Raw genomic sequence first — 23248 nt, forward strand, 5'->3', positions numbered from 1 at the left:
ATATTTTATTTAACGATATGAGTAATAATTTGATTTTTTTATGCTGACAATGCACAATTTCGTTCTACTTTTCAAAGAAAATATTAAAATAGTCATTGCTATATAAATATGCCGGCTTTAATAAAGATATTTTTATTAGAGCTGGCATAATAGCATATTTTCACTGCCGGCAAAATAGCCACTGCCTTATTATTTTCATCCCTTATGCGCCTCTACAGTCACATGCCATTATTGCTGTGTCTCGTGACAAGGTCATGTGACTTTTTATTTTCCTTATTGAAACAGAAGATGGCACGTTACTTTCTGTTTACATTTTTTCTCGTCGTTTTATGTGACTTTATCAAGCAGGGAGATGCTGGCAAATATAGTAAACATCCATGTTTAAACAGAAAGTTTGGTGAAGGAATCAATATCGTGAAGTAAGTTGATAAACACAGGCGAAATTCAGTCTGATATCTTATTTTTACCAGGGACTTAATAGTCCTACAGTAGTTATATAACAGTTTAAATTAGTCATAGTTTTTAACTTCTTGATATAAACTAAGATGTTAAAGCAGCCGAATGTAAATACACTCTCTCCTCATTATTATACTGTGAATAAGTACAGAATATAAGGGTTTTCATTTTCTTACTGTAATGCACAAGTTTTCCACAACAGATAAAAACTACAAATATTGTTTTCTCTATGTTTGAAATTGATTTTTTACACAAATGACATATTCATATTTTTTGCCCTGTTTACTGGTCTGGTTCTAACAGAAACACAAATTAAAATGAATTTCCTAATAGATGAAGATTTTATTTCAAAATTTACAAGGGCCCAAGGGCATAAACATATGAATTGACAATGATATCAGTTGTGCATGAATATTAGTCATGTTTTAAAATACAATGAAATAACATTCAATTTAAAAACAAATGAAAAGACGCAATATTTTTTGAAAGTTCTGAAAAAAAGTAAATATTTGAATAGCTCATGATTTAATCATACAAAATGTGTAAGATTCAAGTCCATACATGCCATAAGTATATACAGCCAAATTTTTAAACACAAAAATAAATACATTTTGAAAGGACTTATCATGTGGTACATGTATGATTGCCAATGAGAAAACTACCCTACAGACACCAAATGATGACAGCTATTATAGGTCACTGTAAGCATGGTAATACTTTCAACAATGAACAAAACCCATACTGTAAACAGGTAAAATAAGATCTATAAAGGAACCCTGCATGACAAAATGTGAAACAATTCAGAACAGAAAACCTACAGCCTAACAACAAATACAGTTAGGGTTACTACTTGTACAAGTAACCTTTATTTACTTAAAGAAGTAAAAAAAATATATTTATATAAGTTGATTATAATGTTTGAATAATCTCCCCTTAATTTTCACAAAAATTTACTTGTATATTAAAGTAAATTTTTTTTACAATCCCACAAAAATTCTAAAGTTTTGAGATGTAAAAACATGCCTTTAATGATTTTTACCAGGTAAGCTCATAATTTTTGATTAGAGTTCAATGTTTCATCTCATTAATTCAACAAAGAAACTGATTGCGCAAAGATCTTAAGTATTTGTGCAAGGCCTTCAAAAATTGCCCCTTCGGGGCTGGTAAATGAGCAGTGTTCTGAAGATAACAGACAAATGAGATTTTCATTGTCCATGAAATTACACTTACATGATTAGTAAAGACATCTGCAAAGGACAGACAATTTAAAATTCTATTAGAGCAAAGAAGTCCTCAGAATTCAAGAAAAGAAGATAGGATGACTTTTTTACTTATATAAGTAAAAAAATCTGAATGTCTAAGGGACATAACTAAGCCAAAAAATTATTTACCTATATTAGTAAATAAAATACACTTGTATAAGTATCCTACAAATTTACTTAACTAAGTATATTAATATTACTTCTTCAAGTAAATAAAAATTACTTGTACAAGTAGTACCCCTGACTGAAATAGAAACAATAGGACATTTTGTACATATTCATCTGTGTTGGTTACATGTATGGTACCTTGTATCTACCTAGTTCTATTTGTAACCAGTTTGAAGAAATACATGTTCTGGTACATTTTTTGTATATCTTTTAAGTTCTCATTAGTTCAAATTTTTTTTATCAATGTGAGATAGTTCTAAAACTTAAATTTGACTCCAATATGTAGAAATATAGATTCTTACATTGATACCAGTGGATTATCGGATTTATCCAATCAAGATAGTTAAATTATCAATTTTAAAGTCCGAGCCTTGGCGAGGACTTTAAAATTTATAATTTAACTATGGAGATTGGATAAATCCGATAATCCACGAGTAACTATGTAAGAATCTGTTTCTGTAATGTTAAAAAAAAAAATTTCCTTTTTTCCTAAACTAAAATCTCCTTCGAGTGCCTTCCACTTTCCATAAAGTTGTCAATTTCATTAACACCTGTTAGAATATTTTGATGTATCCAGTGAGCTGAGAAAGGTTATGACCCTTAAACTCATCCAATCATCCTCTGAGATCAATGGCAACCACACATTGATTAAATTTTTTTATAGATGGGTTGGGTTCGGAAAGGGATAAATTTCCAAAGAATTAGAGAAATGTCTGTCTTAATGATATGTCTTTAGTTAACTGTCAGAGAAAATTTATCCAACTGTTTTTTTCCAATAGCTATAGATAAACAATGTTTGTAAATGTTGTGTAGCTTGGTTTGAATATATACATCTTAAATTTGCAAAAAGACTTATACGTGGGAAAATTTCTAGCATTTGTATAATTGTTAAATTGGACATGAAATTAGATACACTTACAACATGTAGTTGAATTTTTTTTAACAGATTATCTTATGCACATGTCTTCTGATTTATTTTTTTTGTATTATGTGTTGTAAAATTAAAAGTAATTACATTGTTGTAGAGAAAAATACTGCAAAATTACAAAAGTTTTTTTATGCTTTTTTATGATTATATTTAAATATTGATTGAAGATAAAAAGTGTTGCATTATGTCTTTTTAAAGTTTAGCCATAATTGATGCATTAAAAGAAAAGACAGTTAGTACAAAAAATGTACCTTACCTAACAGTAACAAACTAAACAAACCAAGGTTGGGCTGTAAATACCGCCCCCGGTATTTACCAGTGGTATTTACCGGTATTTACCGCCCCTGTCAATAATCCTTAAGTGGTCAATACTGGCAAATACTGGTCAATTGAAATTTTTATGGTTCTTTTGAAAGGCTTAACTATCAATTTTTAGTAAAATATTGGTTGATTGAGAAAATTATTTTAACTTAATTCCTTTGTCATGATTAAGTTTTAAAAAAAGAATAATATTGGTATGTTTTATTAACTATTAACATGAATAATGACTAATTTAGTTCTTAAAGGTAATGATGATATTACATACTTTAGGTATATATAAAATTGCTCTATCAATTATTTCAACATTTTTAAATCAAGATATTTTTTCTTGAAAAGGTTTGATTTTGACAGGTAAATAGAATTACAGGTGACTGGATTATCAGAGCATTACCTATTATATTGCTAGCAGGTGTCAAAAGTTAAATTACTATAAAAACTGCCCCCTAATCATGCTGATAAATGTTGACAAAACAGGAAACAAATCATAAAAGTTATTTTTGAAGACTGTTTAAAACAATAAATTAATTCCTGACTTTTCAACAGAATGATAAAAAATCTTCTAAATGCAGAAAATGGCAGTTTGAAGGATCTTTAATATGCCTTATTTATCCTATTCACTAATATTTTATTCTGATACTCACTGTCAATAGTGTGTTCATGCGGAATTTCATTTTATATAAGAAAAGAACAACATTAAAGAAAAGTCTAATATTGACTTGGAACTTTTTAATATTTTTATGACTAACAGTAATTGTAGGCAAAATGTCACAAGACAGAAATTCACAATTCAGTTTTGAGAGAACTTTTTCTTTGGTTAAGAAAAGAATAATTTTTTAAACCATTTTTGTTTTTTTCTTAAACTAAATTACATATTATATATAAAACAACTTTTGAATGTTTTTTTATTACACTTGATGAAATTACTGTTAAGAAAACAAGCTGTCATAGTCTCTTTTTAGTGGTGCCAAGAAATATGTCCTTTGTATGATTAATATTTGATAAATCTTCATTTAACCATGTTCATAAACAATTCCATAAACTACACTATGAATTTATCTTATAATGAGATATTATTTCAAGGATCTTCCCTTATATATTCAAAAACTTAAGTAATTAATTGTGACTTTCTGTCCTGTGACAATATCTGTCCATTTACCCAGTAATTGACCAGGTAGGGACTGGTTTTTATACGACCGCAAAAAATTTTTTGTGGTCGTATATTGGTATGACGTTGGCGTCGTCGTCGTCGTCGTCGTCCGGCGTCGTCGTCCGAATACGCATTAGTTTTCGCACTCTAACTTTAGTTTAAGTGAATGGATCTCTATGAAATTTTACCATAAGGTTCAATACCACAAAAGGAAGGTGGGGATTGATTTTGGGGGTTATGGTACCAACAGTTAAGGAATTAGGGGCCAAAAAGGGGCCAAAAATAAGCATTTTCTAGTTTCCAGACAATAACTGTGGAACGGTGTATGGATCTCTCTGAAATTATACTACAAGTTTCCATACCACAAAGGGATGGTTAGGATTTGCTTTGGGGGGTTATTGCTCAAACCGTTTAAGAATTAGGGGCAAAAAAGGGGGAAAAACAAGGTTGTCCTCATTAATGGACAACTACTTTAGAACAAAACATAATTTAAAGCAGTGTAAGGGAGATAAATCAAATACATCATTGAAATTATCTCCCTTACACTGCTTTTAAATTATGTATAAAGTAATGGTTAATGAACAATTAAGATAATTTAAAACAGTGTAAGGGAGGTAATCCAAATACAACGTTTTGGTTACTTCCCTTACACTGCTTTTAAATTATGTTTAAAGAAATGCATATTTATAAAGGAAGACCAGTATGGCGCATTAGATTTGTAAAATCTTTGACCACATTTATTTATTTGTTATGCCGAATCTAACCGTGTATTTAGATTTTTAATTTTGGGTCCAGTTTTCAAATTGGTCTACATTAAGGTCCAAAGGGTCCAAAATTAAACTTTGTTTGATTTCAACAAAAATTGAATATATGGGGTTCTTTGATATGCTGAATCTAACCATGTATTTAGATTTTTTATTTGTGGACCCCGCTATCAAATTGGTTCATATTGAGGTCAAAAGGGTCCAAAATTAAACTTTGTTTGATTTCATCAAAAATTGAATTATTGGGGTTCTTTGATATGCCAAATCTAACCATGTATTTAGATTTTTAATTTTGGGTCCCGTTTTTTAAATTGGTCTACATTAAGGTCCAAAGGGTCCAAAATTAAACTTAGTTTTATTTTAACAAAAATTGAATTCTTGGGGTTCTTTGATATGCTGAATCTAAACATGTGTTTAGATTTTTTATTATGGGCCCAGTTTTCAAGTTGGTCCAAGTTGGGGTCTAAAATTAAACTTTGTTTAATTTCAACAAAAATTGAATATATGGGGTTCTTTGATATGCTGAATCTAAACATGTATTTAGATTTTAGATTTTTGGCCCAGTTTTCAAGTTGGTCCAAATTGGGGTCCAAAATTAAACTTTGTTTGATTTCAACAAAAAATTGAATATATGGGGTTCTTTGATATGCTGAATCTTACCATGTATTTAGATTTTTTATTTGTGGGCCCGCTATCAAATTGGTTCATATTGAGGTCAAAAGGGTCCAAAATTAAACTTTGTTTGATTTCATCAAAAATTTAATTATTAGGGTTCTTTGATATGCCAAATCTAACCGTGTATTTAGATTTTTAATTTTGGGTCCCGTTTTTTAAATTGGTCTACGTTAAGGTCCAAAGGGTCCAAAATTAAACTTAGTTTGATTTTAACAAAAATTGAATTCTTGGGGTACTTTGATATGCTGAATCTAAACATGTGTTTAGATTTTTGATTATGGGACCAGTTTTCAAGTTTGTCCAAGTTGGGGTCCAAAATTAAACTTTGTTTGATTTCAACAAAAATTGAATATATGGGGTTCTTTGATATGCTGAATCTAACCATGTATTTTGATTTTGGACATTGGACCATAATAGGTAAATTAAAAAAATTGAAGTTCTTAGACCACATTCTTTCTGTGTCAGAAACCTATGCTGTGTCAAATATTTAATCACAATCCAAATTCAGAGCTGTATCAAGCTTGAATGTTGTGTCCATACTTGCCCCAACTGTTCAGGGTTCGACCTCTGCGGTCGTATCAAGCTGCGCCCAGCGAAGCATTTTATTATAGTACTAATGTTTATTAAAATTTCAATTGACCAGTATTTGCTTGTATTGACCAGTATTTGCCAGTATTTACCGGTATTTACCACCGGCATGGTCAATACTAGTATTGACCGCTTTTTTGCCAACCTTGAAACAAACAAACATAGATATCAGATAATTTGTCTGAAATTTACAGTGACAATGTTTATATACATTATACATGTAAGAATGAAAGTGAAAGCCCTTGATAGCCTGCTGTTGCCTTGGTTATCCAATATATTAGTGAATGGTTCAGAGCAAAGGGGTATTTATATATATTTAATATATTTTTTTTGTACATGTAACATGCAACATCATAGTAAAAGGAATATGCTATTGTTTTCCTTGACAGAACTTACCCAAGGCCTCATGAAACCTTAGATCTGAAGACACTTCCATCTAGCTGGGACTGGAGAAATATTAATGGGACAAACTTTCTTAGTACAACAAGGAACCAGCACATACCTCAATGTAAGTTATGTGTTTATTGTATGTTATTCTTCATTGTAAAAACAATAATACTCAGTCCATCTACATGTTTATATTCTATAAAAATGAAATATAGAGTTATCTCCCATACAGTTAATAGAGAAGTTTTTTTTCATTCGGTTAATTGAGCTGAATCAACCCCAAAACAACTATGGATGTGAAAAAACCTAAATGGACATGAAGTAAGGATAAGATATGCCACTATACATGTACATTGAATAAACTCACATTTAACCTTAAATCCTGTTGAAAATCACACAATTATCATTGCTTGTCATCATGACTAGTATTTAATTTGACAGGATTTAATTTCATCAATACACAGTAATGAAAAATGGTAAATCCACTCTGCTACATTTGTATGTCTGTTCTTGTATGATCATGATGATTAATACTGTGGTTTGATTGCCAATGAGATCAATATCCACCAAAGACCAAAGGACTTGGATATAAGAAACAATATTGTAAACAATATAAGCTTGTAAACATTCTGTGTAACATGTGTCCTCTCTCTCTACGAAAAATTAGTTCATCCAGAATAAAAAAAAAAAGAGGACAAGATAAGGAGGAACCTGCTGTATTAATAATTAAGAAAAATGTACCTAAAAACACATTTTCAGCTGTAACTTACAATTTTAAGGTGGGCCCTTGGACATTCCTGCCATGGTTCCACTTAGTGACTTATACAGTGGTCTTTCCATCCCTTACACCCTGGATCTGTTCATGCAAGTCATGTATGAATGTTAACAGACAGACTAATAAAAATAATTGATTCATTTTGAATGTAAATAAACATTAAAGAACCTTAATCACTATCAAATTAACAAGCTACACTGACCATCACAGAAACATCATGATATACCATATGATACTGTCATTACTGTGACATCTTTAACTGAATTATAAGCTAACCGGACCATCAGGGAAACAATTAAAGATAACCCATATGATACTGTGACATCTTTAACTAAATTATAAGCTACCCTGACCATCAGGGAAACGATTAAAGATACATTATAACCCATATGACTATTTACAGACTGTGGATCATGTTGGGCCATGGGATCTACAAGTGCTCTGGCAGACAGGATCAATATTAAACGTAAGGGGGCCTGGCCTTCAGCTTACTTGTCAGCACAAAATGTGATTGACTGTGGGGGTGCTGGATCCTGTCATGGTGGAGATGATATTGGAGTCTGGCAGTATGCAAATAAACATGGAATTCCAGATGAAACCTGCAACAATTACCAAGCAAAAGATCAAGGTACTGTTATTTTATCTCAATAATATATATACAGAAATCGTCCTAAACATGCATTAAATAATTGCCATTGCAGGTTAAGCAACAATCAATGAAGTTCTACATATATACTTAAGGAGAAGTTTAAATTAAGATAATGTAAATCTATCTTCCTTTTATTTACATGTATCTTACAAGTTTTACAAATTACCGGTATACGTTCTGAAATGGATACCACGCGTTTTATGTCCTCAGACATGTATATTAATTGATTTTTTATTGTAAGTGTTTTCTGCTCCAGTAGCTTAAACTAAATATAATGTACAATGTACCAGGGTATTTAAAATTTCAAAACAAGGAAATAGTATAATCAACTGATTGAAGATACGATTATGTCTGAGGTACACGTTTTATTTTCAGTACATACAGAGTTAACCTGTTTGTCTTTGGATAAACATATGTACATGTACTAAATAATTTTACTGTATTACAGTAACATTGTAAGATTGATTTGGGAACCCTATAGAAATCATGTCTATCAATTATTGACAATATATACTTTTGTTGACTCTGGGAAACCAGACAGGAAAAATATAACCATATGCATTTATCTGTAAAGGGATAATGAACTGTCAATGGTATTTTTAAACACAGAGTAAGATTAAGGAAGAACATTTGCATGCTTCTAGTTTGTATCTGTAACATTTACAATGATTTAGTTTTATGCAGTCCTTCAATAAGAGTTGTATAGTTAGTTTGCAGTGATTTATAAGAGACAGTGAGAAAGGCCATTGTCCCATACATTTAGAAAAATGATCCTTGGAAAAAAGAAGAATTTGCAAGCAATTTTATAGAATTGCTCATTAGGATTCTTTACAAAAATCATACTTCTTGTACATTGTAAGACATGTTACTGGTGTTGTTGAATAAAAAAATTCACAAAAGTTAAGAAAACAATAAACTGATATTCATGTTTATTACATTCATTGTACATAAGGTATTGGGTTCCCTGTTGATCTTCAATATCTGCACTGCAAAGTTAATTTAAGGACCTTTTTTTATTGTACTGAATGATTTTAGATAACTTTCAGAATTTTTTAGAATGGTTTTTACATTGCTGTATTTCAGACTGTGATACCTTTAACCAGTGTGGAACCTGTACAACCTTTGGACAATGTAAACAGTTAAATACATATACATTGTGGAAAGTTGGTGATTATGGTAGGGTTAAAGGAAGAGATCAAATGATGGCTGAGATCTACAAAAATGGACCAATCAGGTAAACACAAAATTTAAACTTTAAAATCTCTTGAAGGAGGGTAATGTATTACAGCAGATTGCAGATTTACAGGATGCCTTTTGATAAAGTGTTCATTTTTAATTACCAGAGGGTTGAGATCACTGAGATAAAAATAATTGGGCTGAGATTTGCTGTAGAATGTTTGTCACATTAACTTGGATATTCTAGCTGATCTGTGTTCTATAATACAATAACAAAATATTTGATTCTATGAAACTAATAAACAGAACAGAGAGATTTCTAACAGGGGAATATTGTAAAGTCTCCCTCACAAGATAGTGGAAATTTCAAAATTTATTAGGAGGCTCACATTCCATCCTGCGAGTTAATGCATTCATTTGTACAGTACCAGTATCTTGAAGATGTTGGAAGTATCTATCTAATCAAAATTCTGGTTTTACATCTGCCTAGTAAATGAAATGTTTGAGTCTTCGATGTTAGATATGCGTCGCCTGTCATCTCCAAAAATTGTATTCAGTATTTCAGTAAAATGAGTGTCCATTGATATGGGAAGCCACAAAAAATAAAATAGCAGGTTCACAACTTCTTGTTCTGTAGAAGAATCTGTGCAACTTTTGTTAAACTGGGTCGACTTCTTTTGAAGGAGTTGTGAATTAACAAACTTGTTATGGATAAAAATTTCTATGTCCTTGCTTTGGTATGGTAAACCCAAAAAAATCTAGTTTTTGTTCTTGATAAATTATATATATAAGAAAATCTGAGATCCTGGATAATATGACTGATTATGCTGGAATTAAAACTAATAAGTATACACGTTTATAACTTTCTTCAAGTTTATATTTATGAAATAAATACATTTTAATTTTTACAGTTGTGGTATAATGGCTACAGATAAATTGGAACAGTATGAAGGGGGAGTTTATATGGAGAAGAATGCAGAACCATCAGTAAGTTTGTCATTATTTTTCATTTACACAAGGAACTGATTCAATAGATAGTTTGTGACTTTTTGGCAGTGTAAATACTTACATAAAATAATTTTATGGTGTAGATTATCCAATCCAGATGAATGAGTTATTGTGGATTCATAAATTTTTGTGGATTAAGGAAAAAAATTTTGTGGATATTTGATTTCGTGGTTGTTCTCAAAGTCGGCATACAAGCCTCTAGAAAATTTGTACTTCATTGAACATTTAAATGTGTGGTTCACCTATACCAATGAAATCCATGAAAATCAGTATCCAACAAAAGATAATGAATTCACAGTAAGACTAAAGGTCACCTGAAACTGCATTGGTACACATACATTTATATTGTAAAACCAGGAAGAAAAAAGTCAAAACCATTTCTGATGAGGCAGCTCCATTTCTAGATCATATCAATTAAATACAAGATTTTAATGTTTGTATTAGTTGCTGTATTGTTGTGTATGAGGAAGTGTTTTTTTAATTTAACAAATGTTAGAATATATGATAGATGAAATAGGATATAATTATAGACTGGAGATAGCAAGAATAATAACCAGGAAATTAGGTTGAATCATGTGATTGCGTTTGGTGTCATCTTCCTGATATATTAAAATAAAATTCCTTATTTTCTTTTTGAAAAATATGTTTACTTAATTCAGTTATTGAAAAATTATGATAAAAGTTCATTTAATTATTTTTTCACATATTTTTATCTATCATCTTAGCAATTTTTCTTTCCTTTTTTATTTTTATATGTCTGTTCATTTCTAGGTAGCTTGAATTTACCTATGCTTACTTTTGTAAACAAAAATTGATACCTGAACTTATAAAATGCATCAACTTTGTCACAAGTTGCTGAGTATAAACAATAATTTGTTTGTTTTTCCTTCTTGTCTGTATAATTTTATACATGTATTGGCATTAGTACACCTGTTTCAGTAGAAGCCATTTTAGCATTCATTTTATTTTATCTGACTATTTTGAATTCTGTCATATTTTTGAAGTGATGAAATTTTTTAATTTTAATTTTTTTTTTGCAATCATTTACTTTGATAAATTGAGAAAGATGACTGGGTCACTTGTAACAATTAAGAAATTATTTGCCCAAAATATTAAATGAAAGAAACTTAATAACACAAATTTTTAATAAATGTTGCAATGAAGTCAGTCAACAGGTGTTTAATCATTTCTTATGTACAGATAATTTAGAGGACAATTTTCTTGTTTTCCATTGATAATGATTTTACAGAACCTTTTTAACATATATCAGTTTAATAATTGAACAAAAAAAAAGAAAGGAATGAAGATTTTGTTGATGTACTTTGAACTTAAACATGTTTATAATAATTGTAGGTAAACCATATTGTATCTGTAGTTGGATGGGGAGTTGACCCTAAAACAAGTACAGAATACTGGGTTGTCAGAAATTCATGGGGAACACCTTGGGTAAGTATTTTTAATGAGTAAAACATCCTCTAAGGTGAAGTAAACGTAATTGAACAGTATTTAGGATTTTTACAGAACTTTTTATACAATTATAATGCTTAATTTGATCTATATATCTGAATGTAAAAAAAAATTGGATATCTGTAGTATTTACACTTCAAGATAATCAATTTAAAGCCAAAATTTAAGATATATTCAAAGGCACAAAATTTAGAAGGTATGAACTACCACAAAACAATAATAGACAATTGGTCTGGGATCTTTTTATTCCCTGTTCACTATATTCATTGACTAAGTGATTTTAGGTTGAAATATTGGGTCAGGAGTAGAAGGCTTGTGGCATCATCTTAATACAATTATCAAGTAAACAAGGTATACAAAGCCACCACAATTAATACAATGAAAATAAAGCATACAGAATCACAATATGTAATAATAAGAAAGCATACAGAAAAATTATAACATAATAATCAGTGATCAAAAAGAATTAAGATAATCACACAGAATGATATGTCTGAAAATAATGAAGCTTTTTAAGTTCTTCTTTTTGTATAGTAATATTCTGGAGGTTTTTTCTCGCCTGCGCTCATAGTCGCAATATGCGAGACATAGGGATGACTATCCAGCAGCAGCAGTGTAAACTATTTGTATAAAGCTTCATATTCAAGAAGATAGAAGACCTTGATGCTTCATACCTTATGTTACGAAGTTTTAGTCTGTCATATGTCCATTGTCCTTGACCTCATTTCCATGGTTCAAGGATTGCTTGAAATTTTTTTTTAGTTTTTTTGTCGTGTGAATTTCTCTCTTATTATGAGTAATAGGATAACTATATTTGGTATATGGGTTCCTTGCAATGTCTACATGTACGTCAAACAAGGTTCATCTGACCTCATTTCAAGGATCAGTGATCAAGGTTAAAGCTACATAATTACGTCCGTTTCTTAGAAACTATAAGTAGTAGGTAAACTATATATAATGTATGGAATGATTGTAAGGGGTACTTATCAGTCTGACAGGTTTCATCTGACCTTGACCTCAATTTCATAGTTCATTGGTCGATGTTAAGTTTTTATACGACCCCAAAAATTTTGCGGTCGTTTATTGGTATCACGTCATCGTCGTCGTCGTCAGCATCTTCCGAAGTCATTTGGTTTCAGGACAATAACTTTAGTATAAGTAAATAGAAATCTATCAAATTTATACACAAGGTTTATAACCACAAAAGGAAGTTTGGGATTGATTTTGGGGGTTATAGTCCTAACAGTTTAGGAATTAGGGGCCAAAAAGGGGCCCAAATAAACATTTTTCTAGTTTCCAGACAATAACTTGTGGAACGGTGTATGGCTCTCTATGAAATTATACCACAAGTTTCCATACCACAAAGAGATGGTTAGGATTGGCTTTGGGGGGTAATGGCTCAAACTGTTTAGGAATTAGGGGCAAAAAAGGGGAAAAACAAGGGCTTCCTTGTTGATGGACAATTACTTTTAAGTACAATGTTTTGTGTTTGGATTACCTCCCTTACACTGCTTTTAAATTATGTATAAAGAAATGTTGTATTGTCTTGAGGTGATTAGCTGTCAATTTATTTTTAGAAGTTACTATCAAAAATGCTGATTGAGGAATATTAATTTTAGACATGATTATGTATGTCATTTTCTATTTAAAGACTTTTATGATGTATTTAAATGGGGAATTATGGCTGCAAACTCCATTGGAAATTTGAATTGAGATAATGACCATATCTTGAGGGAAAAAAAATTTTGTTTTGGAAAAAAGGGGGGGGGACATTTTTTATACGACAGCAATTTTGCAGTCGTATATTGTTATTACGTCGTCAGCGTCATCCGAAGACATTTGGTTTCAGGACAATAACTTTAGTAAATGTAAATAGAAATCTATGAAATTTAAACACAAGGTTTATAACCACAAAAGGAAGGTTTGGAATGATTTTGGGGGTTATAGTCCTAACAGTTTAGGAATCAGGGGCCAAAAAGGGGCCTAAATAAGCATTTTTCTAGTTTCCAGACAATAACTTGTGGAATGGTGTATGGATCTCTCTAAAATTATACTCCAAGTTTCCATACCACAAAGTGATGGTAAGAATTGGCTTTGGGGGGTTATGGCTCAAACTGTTAAGGAATTAGGGACAAAAAAGGGGGAAAAACAAGGATGTCCTGGTTAATGGACAATTACTTAAGTACAAAAAGTAATTTAAAAGCAGTGCAAGGGAGGTAATTCAAACACAACATTTGAATTATCTTCCTTACACTGCTTTTAAATTATGTATAAAGAAATGTTGTATTGTCTTGAGGTGATGAACTGTCAATTTATTTTTTAGAAGTTACTATTTTAAAAAATGCTGACTAAGGTAATTTAAAATTTAGCCATGATTATGTATGTCATTTTCTATTTAAAGACTTTTATGATGTATTTAAATGGGTAATTATGGTTGCAAACTCCATTGGAAATTTGAATTGAGATTATGACCATATCTTGAGGAAAAGAATTTTTTTTTGGAAAAGGGGGGGAGGGGGTTAAAAAAAATTGGGGGTGTGGAGACAATTTGTTCTCAAGATTTCAGAAATTAAAAAGAAAACTTCTTCAAATAATATTTTTTTTTGCCCAAAAGGGGGGGGGGGGGGGGGGGGGGGGGGGGGGTGTAAAAAAAAATTTTTTTTGGGGGGGCATACAAAAACAAAAAAATGAATATAAATTCAAATCACATAACCAATTCAAGTTATTTGACTACAGTTATTCTGTGTCAGAAAACTATTATTTGTCAAATATTTAATTACAATCCAAATTTAAACCTCTATCAAGTGCGAATATTGTGCCCCAACTGTTCAGGGTTGGACCTCTGCGGTCGTATTCAGCTGCAATCGGCAAAGCAATTTATTGTGGTTTGTGATTTTCAAATACTATAAGCAATAGGTCAGCTATATTTGTTGTATGGAATGATTGTGAGGTGTACATATATGTCAGGCAAGTATCAACTGACCTTGACCTCATTGTCATGGATCTTTACAAATGTTAAATTTGTGTGATACTTGTAGTCAAACTTTTATCTTTAAGACTTTCAATATAACATCAATGGTCAGTAAAGCAGGCGAAACATTTCAGTGTATAGATATAAGAATATGTGGTATGAGTGCCAATGAGACAACTTTCCATCCAATTCAAAATGCACTCTTTTTTATGAAAACCCACCACTGTTCCTTGATTTCCTCTAACTATGACTATCGTTATTTATATGATTATGTGTCATTCTATAAACTCTTTTTTTTCTGTATGATAAAAATTGTAGTACTTTATCTTATCTCTCATGTCTGTTGGATTTTACAGGGAGAACATGGATTTCTGCGTATTGTTACCAGTAAATACATGGATGGCAAGGGAGACGATTACAACTTGGCTATAGAGAGTCAGTGTGGCTATGGAGACCCAATCATTCCACCAGGATATTAATGTGCTGTTGATTGATTAACATCCCAAGAAATTATTTTTGCCCTGATTTTAAGTTAGTCACCATGATTTGGCATATGAAAATTTGTATTGTACAAAATACATTTGCAATATCTTCCAGACATAAAGCATGAAGTTTGGATCTATCTTTAAGATTTTTAAGACCAAACAGAATTTGAAAGATTTGCATTTTCTGCGATTTATAAATAGTAAATAGTGGTTGTGATACTGCTGAAAAGCAAATTACAGTCTTTAAAAATTCAATCCAAAATCATAAAATTAAAGCATGTTTCATTTAAATTCTCTGATTTCTTTGTTTGTTTTGGAGTTATGGAACTTAAAGTTAAAGAAGAGGAGCAGATATATTATGCACTTATGGTGCAGCTATTTATTGTTTTATTTATATTGTTAATTTTCAACTACCTAAAATTCTTGGAAGTGATCTTTAAATTAATGTGGCATAATCAACTATTTATTAGAATTTTATTTTTGTACTCTTTTTTAAAAAAGTCATAAAATGATTTTGTTTTTGTACATATTTTTGGCTTTGAATTGTATCAACTGTATTGAAATGATATTTTGATATACTTTTGTGACTCAAACATATAAATGCAATTATTTGTTGTATGTTTTGTGATGATATCTGTTTAAATCTGAATTTTCTATGTCATTTACATATTAATAAAACTCAATTTTCTAAAAAAAAAATAAGAAATTACCATAGTTGTTTAACAATTTTTGAAAACCACCAGCATTACTTGTACTATTTTCAAACACTGAAAAAGGAGTACTATGTGTACTTTGAACTTGCTCCATATTGCATACCAAAAAATTTCATGATACTCAAGTTCAATATGGCACTTCTGAAATTCTTGTACAATGTACCAGGCAACACTCAGGTGGATCTTCACTAAGAAACCAGACTTGATTGTTAAGGTCTGTTGTACAGTCCAAATCTTTGGTTTATCCCCGTTATTTTTTAATGTACTATTCTGTTACTTTGTGCAGTTTAGAAAACATGGATACTTTCATCTATTGTGGTGGACTAGTATATAGAAGGTGGTCAATTCATGAAAAATAAACACAATTGAATGTAGTAAAAAAAAATTTCGGCTGTATAAAACTATGAGACCAAATAGTTTTATTCAGTTTAGGACCTGTCTTTTGCTACTTCCTCAAAAGAGGGACGAAAGATACCAGAGGGACAGTCAAACTCATAGATCGAAAACAAACTGACAACACCATGGCCAAAAATTTAAAGACAAATAGACAAATAATAGTACAGATGACACAACATAGAAAACTAAAGACTAAGCAACACGAACCCCACAAAATACTGGGGGTGATCTCAGGTGCTCCGGAAGGGTGAGCAGATCCTGCTCCACATGTGGCACCTCAACAAAGCCATAGTTGTGAACATTTTCAAACTTCAATTCCCAAGCCTCTGGACCACTAAAAAAAGACTTGGTCTTAATACTGGAAAACAAAATATGAATGGGCATTCCTGTGTGAAATAGGTGTACGGTATTTAAACATTAGTGCTGATCTATGATGCTGCATAAAAGCAGTAAGAAGGATTAGATAGATTTAAGATATATGAAATCTAACAGATGATCATGTACAACTAATACTGATTCTGCTGACCTATTATAGGCACTGAAAACATTATCTACTATATAGACCTAAAAATAGATCATAATTAAACCTTGATCAGTGAGTCATGAGATCAAAGCATGAGATCTCTCTCAGACAGATTTGAACAACTTGATTCTGCAGACATAATAAAGATGCCATATTACGTAATAGTATTTACCTATTTAAAAAGAGAGGCGAATGATACTAAAGGGATATTAGTTGAAAACAAATTGACATTGTCATGGCAAAAAATGAAAACGATTAAAAGACAATTTTAGCCGATAAGATTATCTAATCACGAAAGCTTTACGTTTGCCAATGAATCATTATATAAAGATTAGGATTAACTAAGCAAACATGTGTGCCTTATAGAACATCTTTTCAAACTTATCAGATATATATACCAACATACTATCTTATTATTGAGGTGTAACATTTGCCGTTCGATGAACCCTGCAAATTAAATCGCGGTCCAAATGAACCCTATCTGACCGACATAAAAGCATTGCAATGATCATACTTATCCTCTTCATCCCCAGTGGGACATAAGGCTACAACAAACTGCCTCCACTTCTCTCTGTCCTTAGCCATGTACTTGGCTTGGCCCTAGGTGTAACCCATTGCTTCCAATTCTGCTGTTATAGTTCTTCGCCAGGTGATTCTTGGTCTCTCTGGTTTTCTTTTTCCTGGTGGTGTCCAATATAGAAAGAACTGTTTAGGTTTGCGGTGTTGTTGCATTCTCAGCACATGGCCTAACTATCTTATTCTTCGTTGTTGGATTTCTGCTCTTATGCTCTTAGCATTACATTTCTCCAAAAGGCTACTGTTGCTGATCTTATTTGGCCAAAATATTCTATTGATCTTTCTTAGGCAGCAAGTATGGAATGCATCTACTTTTTGAAGGTCTCTTACTAAAACACACCAAGTTTCTGAACCATACAGTAGGACCGATGCAATGATCTTAGAAAATATATATGTTGAAAGCAGAAGAAATCAAAATCAATTTTATATAGAGTAAACTTTATGTGAGAGAATTGTTATTTAGGTATGATGGCCGATAATTTAGATTTCATCGAAGCTGGATTTACATGCATTAGATAAACTCCAGACGATACGTTGTTAACAACAAATGATATCGTGATAGGTTCTTCAGTTTGCACCAAAGAAGAAACAAAGTAGCGGTATCAATGGACTAAAGTACTCAGGTATCAGTTTCATAGATTGCAAACTGATGACATGAAACCAGCATAGTGGGATGATTCAAATTCTGAAAAAAACTGAAATATTATAAACATGAGTATTGACAATCGCTTTTGGAACGAGAAAAGCAATTGTTATATTTAAAAGGTGTACTTAATATGATTCACCAATAAGACGAAACAACAAATAAGGTCAAATTTGTGGTGAATTTATTTAAATTTCGAGCCAAAGTAATGAAATTTGCACACGAATTGTTGGTGTAAGTCTTATGAAGTAATTTTTATGCCCCACCTAGGGGCATTATGTTTTTCGGTCTGTGCGTCCGTTCGTCCGTCTGTCCATCTTCAGGTTGAAGTTTTTGGTCGCTTCAGATTAAAAGTTTTTGGTCAAGGTAGTTTTTGATGGAGTTGAAGTCCAATCATCTTAAAACTTAGTACACATGTTCCCTATGATATGACCTTTCTCATTTTAATGCCAAATTAGAGTTTTTACCCCAATTTCACGGTCCACTGAACATAGAAAATGATAGTGCGAGTTGGGCATCCGTGTACTATGGACACATTCTTGTTTTAGATAATTCTAGCTTAAAATTTTAGCTAACCGGTTTCATTAGCAATAATGGTAGATGGTGTCGTTCATATGGTCTGTACCAGAAAACAGTTCATCCAATTGCAAGATGATAGGTCTAACACAGATTAATTATCAGTTTACCGGGTGACAGTAAATTTGATCGAACCGCTAGAATAGCAATCAGAAAACAAGAGAAAAGTCATCAAAGATACCATGATGTATGAAAACGGTTTTATTTGAATGATTGTGGACTATGAGCGAGATATCAAGAGGCTGTTATCTATATGCAACATGGATATAAAAAAAACTTTAAAAAAATGATTCTAAAGAAGAACAGAAAGTATATTAAATAAACTCAAATTTCACTTTCTATCCTGTGGACAACCACGAAATAATCATTGCTTGTCATCATGACAAATATTTAATAAATTTTACAGGATTCAATTTCATCACTATAGTGATATATCATAAAGCCACCCACTCTGCTAGGTCTGTACTTGTATGATCATGGTGATTAATACTATGAAAATAAGAAGATGTCACGTGGGTTGATTGCCAATTAGACAAATATTCATCAGGATCAAAGGACTTGGATAAGAAACAATATTGTAAACATTATGTATCACATACTTCCTCTTTCTAAGATATCATTGGCTGATATAGAATTAAAAAATAAAATGGACAAGACAGACTGACCCTGCAGTTATAGATAAGAAAAATGTACTTAAAAACCCTCTGACAGTCAATCATACAATTATAAAGCTGGCCCTTGGACTTTCCTGCCCTGGATTTCATATAAATTGATCTTTCAACCGCTTACTCCATGGATCCGTCCATTGAGGTAAAGTCTGAATGTAAAAAAAAAACATTAAAGATCCTTAATCACTATCAAATTAACAAGCTACACTAACAGTCACAGAAACATTTGAGGATATACTGTATGAAACTGACATATTTGACTATTTTCAGACTGTGGATCATGTTGGGCCATGGGATCTATAATTGCCCTAGCAGGATAAATATTAAACGTAAGGGGATATGCCCTTCAGCTTATTTGTCAGTACAAAATGTGATTGACTGTGGGGTGTTGGATCTGTCATAGCGGTGAGGATATTGGAGTCTGGCAGTACGCAAATAAACATGGAATTTCAGATGAAATCTGCAATAATTACCAAGCTATAGATCAAGGTACTGATATCTTATCAAGATAATATATATACAGAAATCGTCCTGAACATGCATGAAACTTATATTCAAGTCTTTTGACATTGGACATTAAGCAATAAACAATCAATCAATATATACAGCAAAAAAATAAGAAGTTATATATATAAACTTAAGGAGAAGTTTAAATTGAACTAATGCATATTTTCTTCCCTTTATTTGCTTTTACCTGACAAGTTTTACAAAATCCTCAGATATACATATTGATTGATATTTTTATTGTAAGTGTTTTCTGCTCCAGTAGTTTAAACCAAACATAATGTTTTTAAAATTGAGAAAAAGGAAACAGTTAATATACTTTTCCTTAAAGGATCTAAGGATTGAGGAGACGATTTGCAAATACAGTAGACAGTAATTAGTATATAAGAGATTGTGGTTTGCTTGGTATGACGATGAACATATAGGATTTGATGATAACTATACTCCTAAAAATACACCAAATTTAAAGATACCCTGCAAGTTTATTATCTAATGAAATATCATAATGTCTTTGTTGTACTGTACACGTATGCCAATTATTCTAACAGTTTATAAACTGAAATAAAATTTTAATTGTATTTTCAAGAGTAATAGGAAGAACAGTTTGCTCACTAGACAGAGGTACATGTTTTATTATCAGAAGATTCACAGGTCATCTTTCCTGCAGTATATGTATATGTACTAAATAGTTTATTAAAACTCTGTTTTACTGTATTACAGTAAAATGAATTTCCGAAGTCAATAGAAAGCATGTCAATCAATTATTGACAGATAATATAAATTTCTAATGACCCTAGAAAACCAGACTTGAAAAGTGTAACCATATATAGATATAGGAAGATGTGGTATGAGTGCCAATGAGACAACTCTCCATCCAAGTTACAATTTATAAAAGTAAACTATTATAGGTCAAGGTACGGCCTTTAACACGGAGCATTGGCTCACACCGAACAGCAAGCTATGCATTTATATGTAAAGGGATAATAAACTCTCAATGGTTTTTGTCTCGCTTGCGACGTACCTTGTATGCCGATACCTTATGTTACGAAGTTTCCGTCTGTCAAAGTCATTTTCCTTGTTCTCATGTTCATGGTTCAGCGACTGCCTGGAAACATATTACATTTTTTTTGTCATGTGAATTTCTCACTTATTATGAGTAATAGAATAACTATATTTGGTATATTGGTTCCTTGAAACGTCTACATGTCCGTCAAATAGGGTTCAACTGACCTCGAACTCATTTCATGGATCAGTGAGCAAAGTAAAAGTTTCTTGATTAGGTCCCTTTTTCAGATACTATAAGTAGCAGGTCAACTATAGTGGTGTATGAAATGATTATAAGGGGTACATGTTAGTCTTGGAGGTATCATCTGACCTTGACATCATTTGCATGGTTCGTTGGCCAATGTTAAGTTTTTGTGTTTTGGTCTGTTTTTCAAGTACTTTAAGCAATAGGTCAACTATATTAAGTGTATGTGATGATTGTAAGGCGAAGATGTCTGTCTAGCCAGTGTCATCTTACCTTGACCTCATTTTCATGGTTCATTGGTGAATGTTAAGTTTTTGTGGTTTGGTCTGTTTTGCAAATACTTATAGCAATAGGTCAGCTATTTTTGGTGTATGGAATAATTGTAATGTGTACATGATTGTCTGGCAGGTATCATCTGACCTTGACCTCTTTTTCATGGTTCATTGGTCAATGTTAGGTTTTTGTGTTTTGGTTTGTTTTTTTAGCTCACCTGATCTTTTCTCATTACTTGGCGTCTGTTGTCTGTCGTTCATCGTCGTCCGTCGTCGTCATCCGTTAACTTTTACAAAAATCTTCTCCTCTAAAACCACCGTGTTCAATTTAACCAAACTTAACCACAATCATCATCTGGGTATCTAGTTTAAAAATTGTGTCCGTTGACCCCGCTTGTGAACCAAGATGGCCGACATGGCTAAAAAAAAGACGATAGGGGTAAAATGAAAGTTTTGCATATTATTTTGAAAACCGCTATAAATAGAGAAATTCTGACAGCTGCAAGAATGTTCAGAACGTTTGATGTCCATTTACATCAAAACTGTCAGACGACTTCTTATAGGCGTTATTGCCCTTAAATGACGAATTTTACCATTTTAAAAAAAAATTCCCCTATTATCTCGCACATTATGGTAGATACAGAGAAACTTAAAATAGCACAAATCATCAGCAAGACAAGATCTACAAATAAGTCAAATGACCAAAATTGTAAGTCGTTTCTTTATTGAAGTTACAGTGGCGGATCCAGAAATTTTCATGAATGGGGGTGGGGGGGAGGTGGGTAGGGGTTGGCACGGACTGCCTAAAAGGGGCCCGCTCAAGTCCTGCCTCAAACCAAATTTTTCCCACAAATGTGGGGGGGGGGGGGGGGCGCAGCCCCCTCTAATAAATTAGCCACTGAGTTATTGCCCTTTAATAACGAATTTTCCCATTTTCCCCCATTTTTGCCTATTATCTTGAAAACTGTAATAGATAGATAGATAGAAACTTTAAAAAGCACAAATGATCAGCAATATAAGATATACAAATAAGCCATATAGTTGAAATCTTCCGTCGACTTGTTAAAGTTTTTGACCTTTAATGATGATAGATAAATAGAAACTTAAGACAGGAAAAATTGTCAGCAGGATAAGATCTACAAATATGTCAACATGACTGAAATTGTTCTTATTAGAGTTGTTCCCTTTAATTATGATATATACTAAAATGTAACTTTTGTTGAAGATGCAGGTGAGCGACACAGGCTCTTAATAGCCTCTAGTTAATTACCATAAGCAATTGGTCAACTATTATGATTGTGGCCTGTTATCTATTTTTTGCATAAAGATATATTTCTCTTATCACCCTGCACAGAGTGTGATACAAAAACTGCATTGATTTTGATTGGCTTATCCAGCATCAGGAGACGATATTACGACATTTCCATTGGCTATTCGTTAGGTCATTGTTAACTTTCAAAGGTTACATTTCGTCCATGGCAACGGACATTTGTAATTTCTTTAATAATATACAAAACGCTCACACTTTTCACCTGGACATCCTCTTTTTAGATCACCTGGCCCGAAGGGCCAAGTGAGCTTTTCTCATCACTTGGCGTCCGTCGTCCGTCGTCCGTCGTCGTCTGTCGTCGTTGTTAACTTTTTACATTTTGAACGTCTTCTAGAGAACCACTGAATGGAATGAAACCAAACATGGCATGAATATTCCTTATGAGGTGCTGACCAAGTGTTGTTACTTTGTAGGCGATCAATCATCCAAGATGGCCGCCAGCGGGGACTTAGTTTAACATAGGACCCTATGGGAAATACGTACAAATGTTTTCTTTTAGAGAACCACTGAATGGAATGAAACCAAACATGGCATGAATGTTCCTAATGAGGTGCTGACCAAGTGTTGTTAT

The 23248-nt window shown here is 32.1% G+C and overlaps 1 protein-coding gene across 1 annotated transcript; it reads left to right on the forward strand.

Annotated features, from left to right (window-relative positions):
- The first annotated feature begins 251 nt into the window (after nt 1-251).
- LOC127700317 (cathepsin Z-like) lies at nt 252-15937 on the forward strand. The gene is made up of 7 exons (XM_052203734.1): nt 252-419; nt 6699-6817; nt 7875-8099; nt 9204-9354; nt 10208-10283; nt 11658-11750; nt 15099-15937. The coding sequence occupies exons 1-7, from the start codon at nt 289-291 to the stop codon at nt 15219-15221; spliced, it is 918 nt and encodes a 305-aa protein (XP_052059694.1). The 5' UTR covers nt 252-288; the 3' UTR covers nt 15222-15937.
- The last annotated feature ends 7311 nt before the right edge of the window (nt 15938-23248 follow it).

This window comes from Mytilus californianus, unplaced genomic scaffold (assembly GCF_021869535.1).
Source record: "Mytilus californianus isolate M0D057914Y unplaced genomic scaffold, xbMytCali1.0.p SCAF_5, whole genome shotgun sequence".
Taxonomy (NCBI): Eukaryota; Metazoa; Mollusca; class Bivalvia; order Mytilida; family Mytilidae; genus Mytilus; species Mytilus californianus.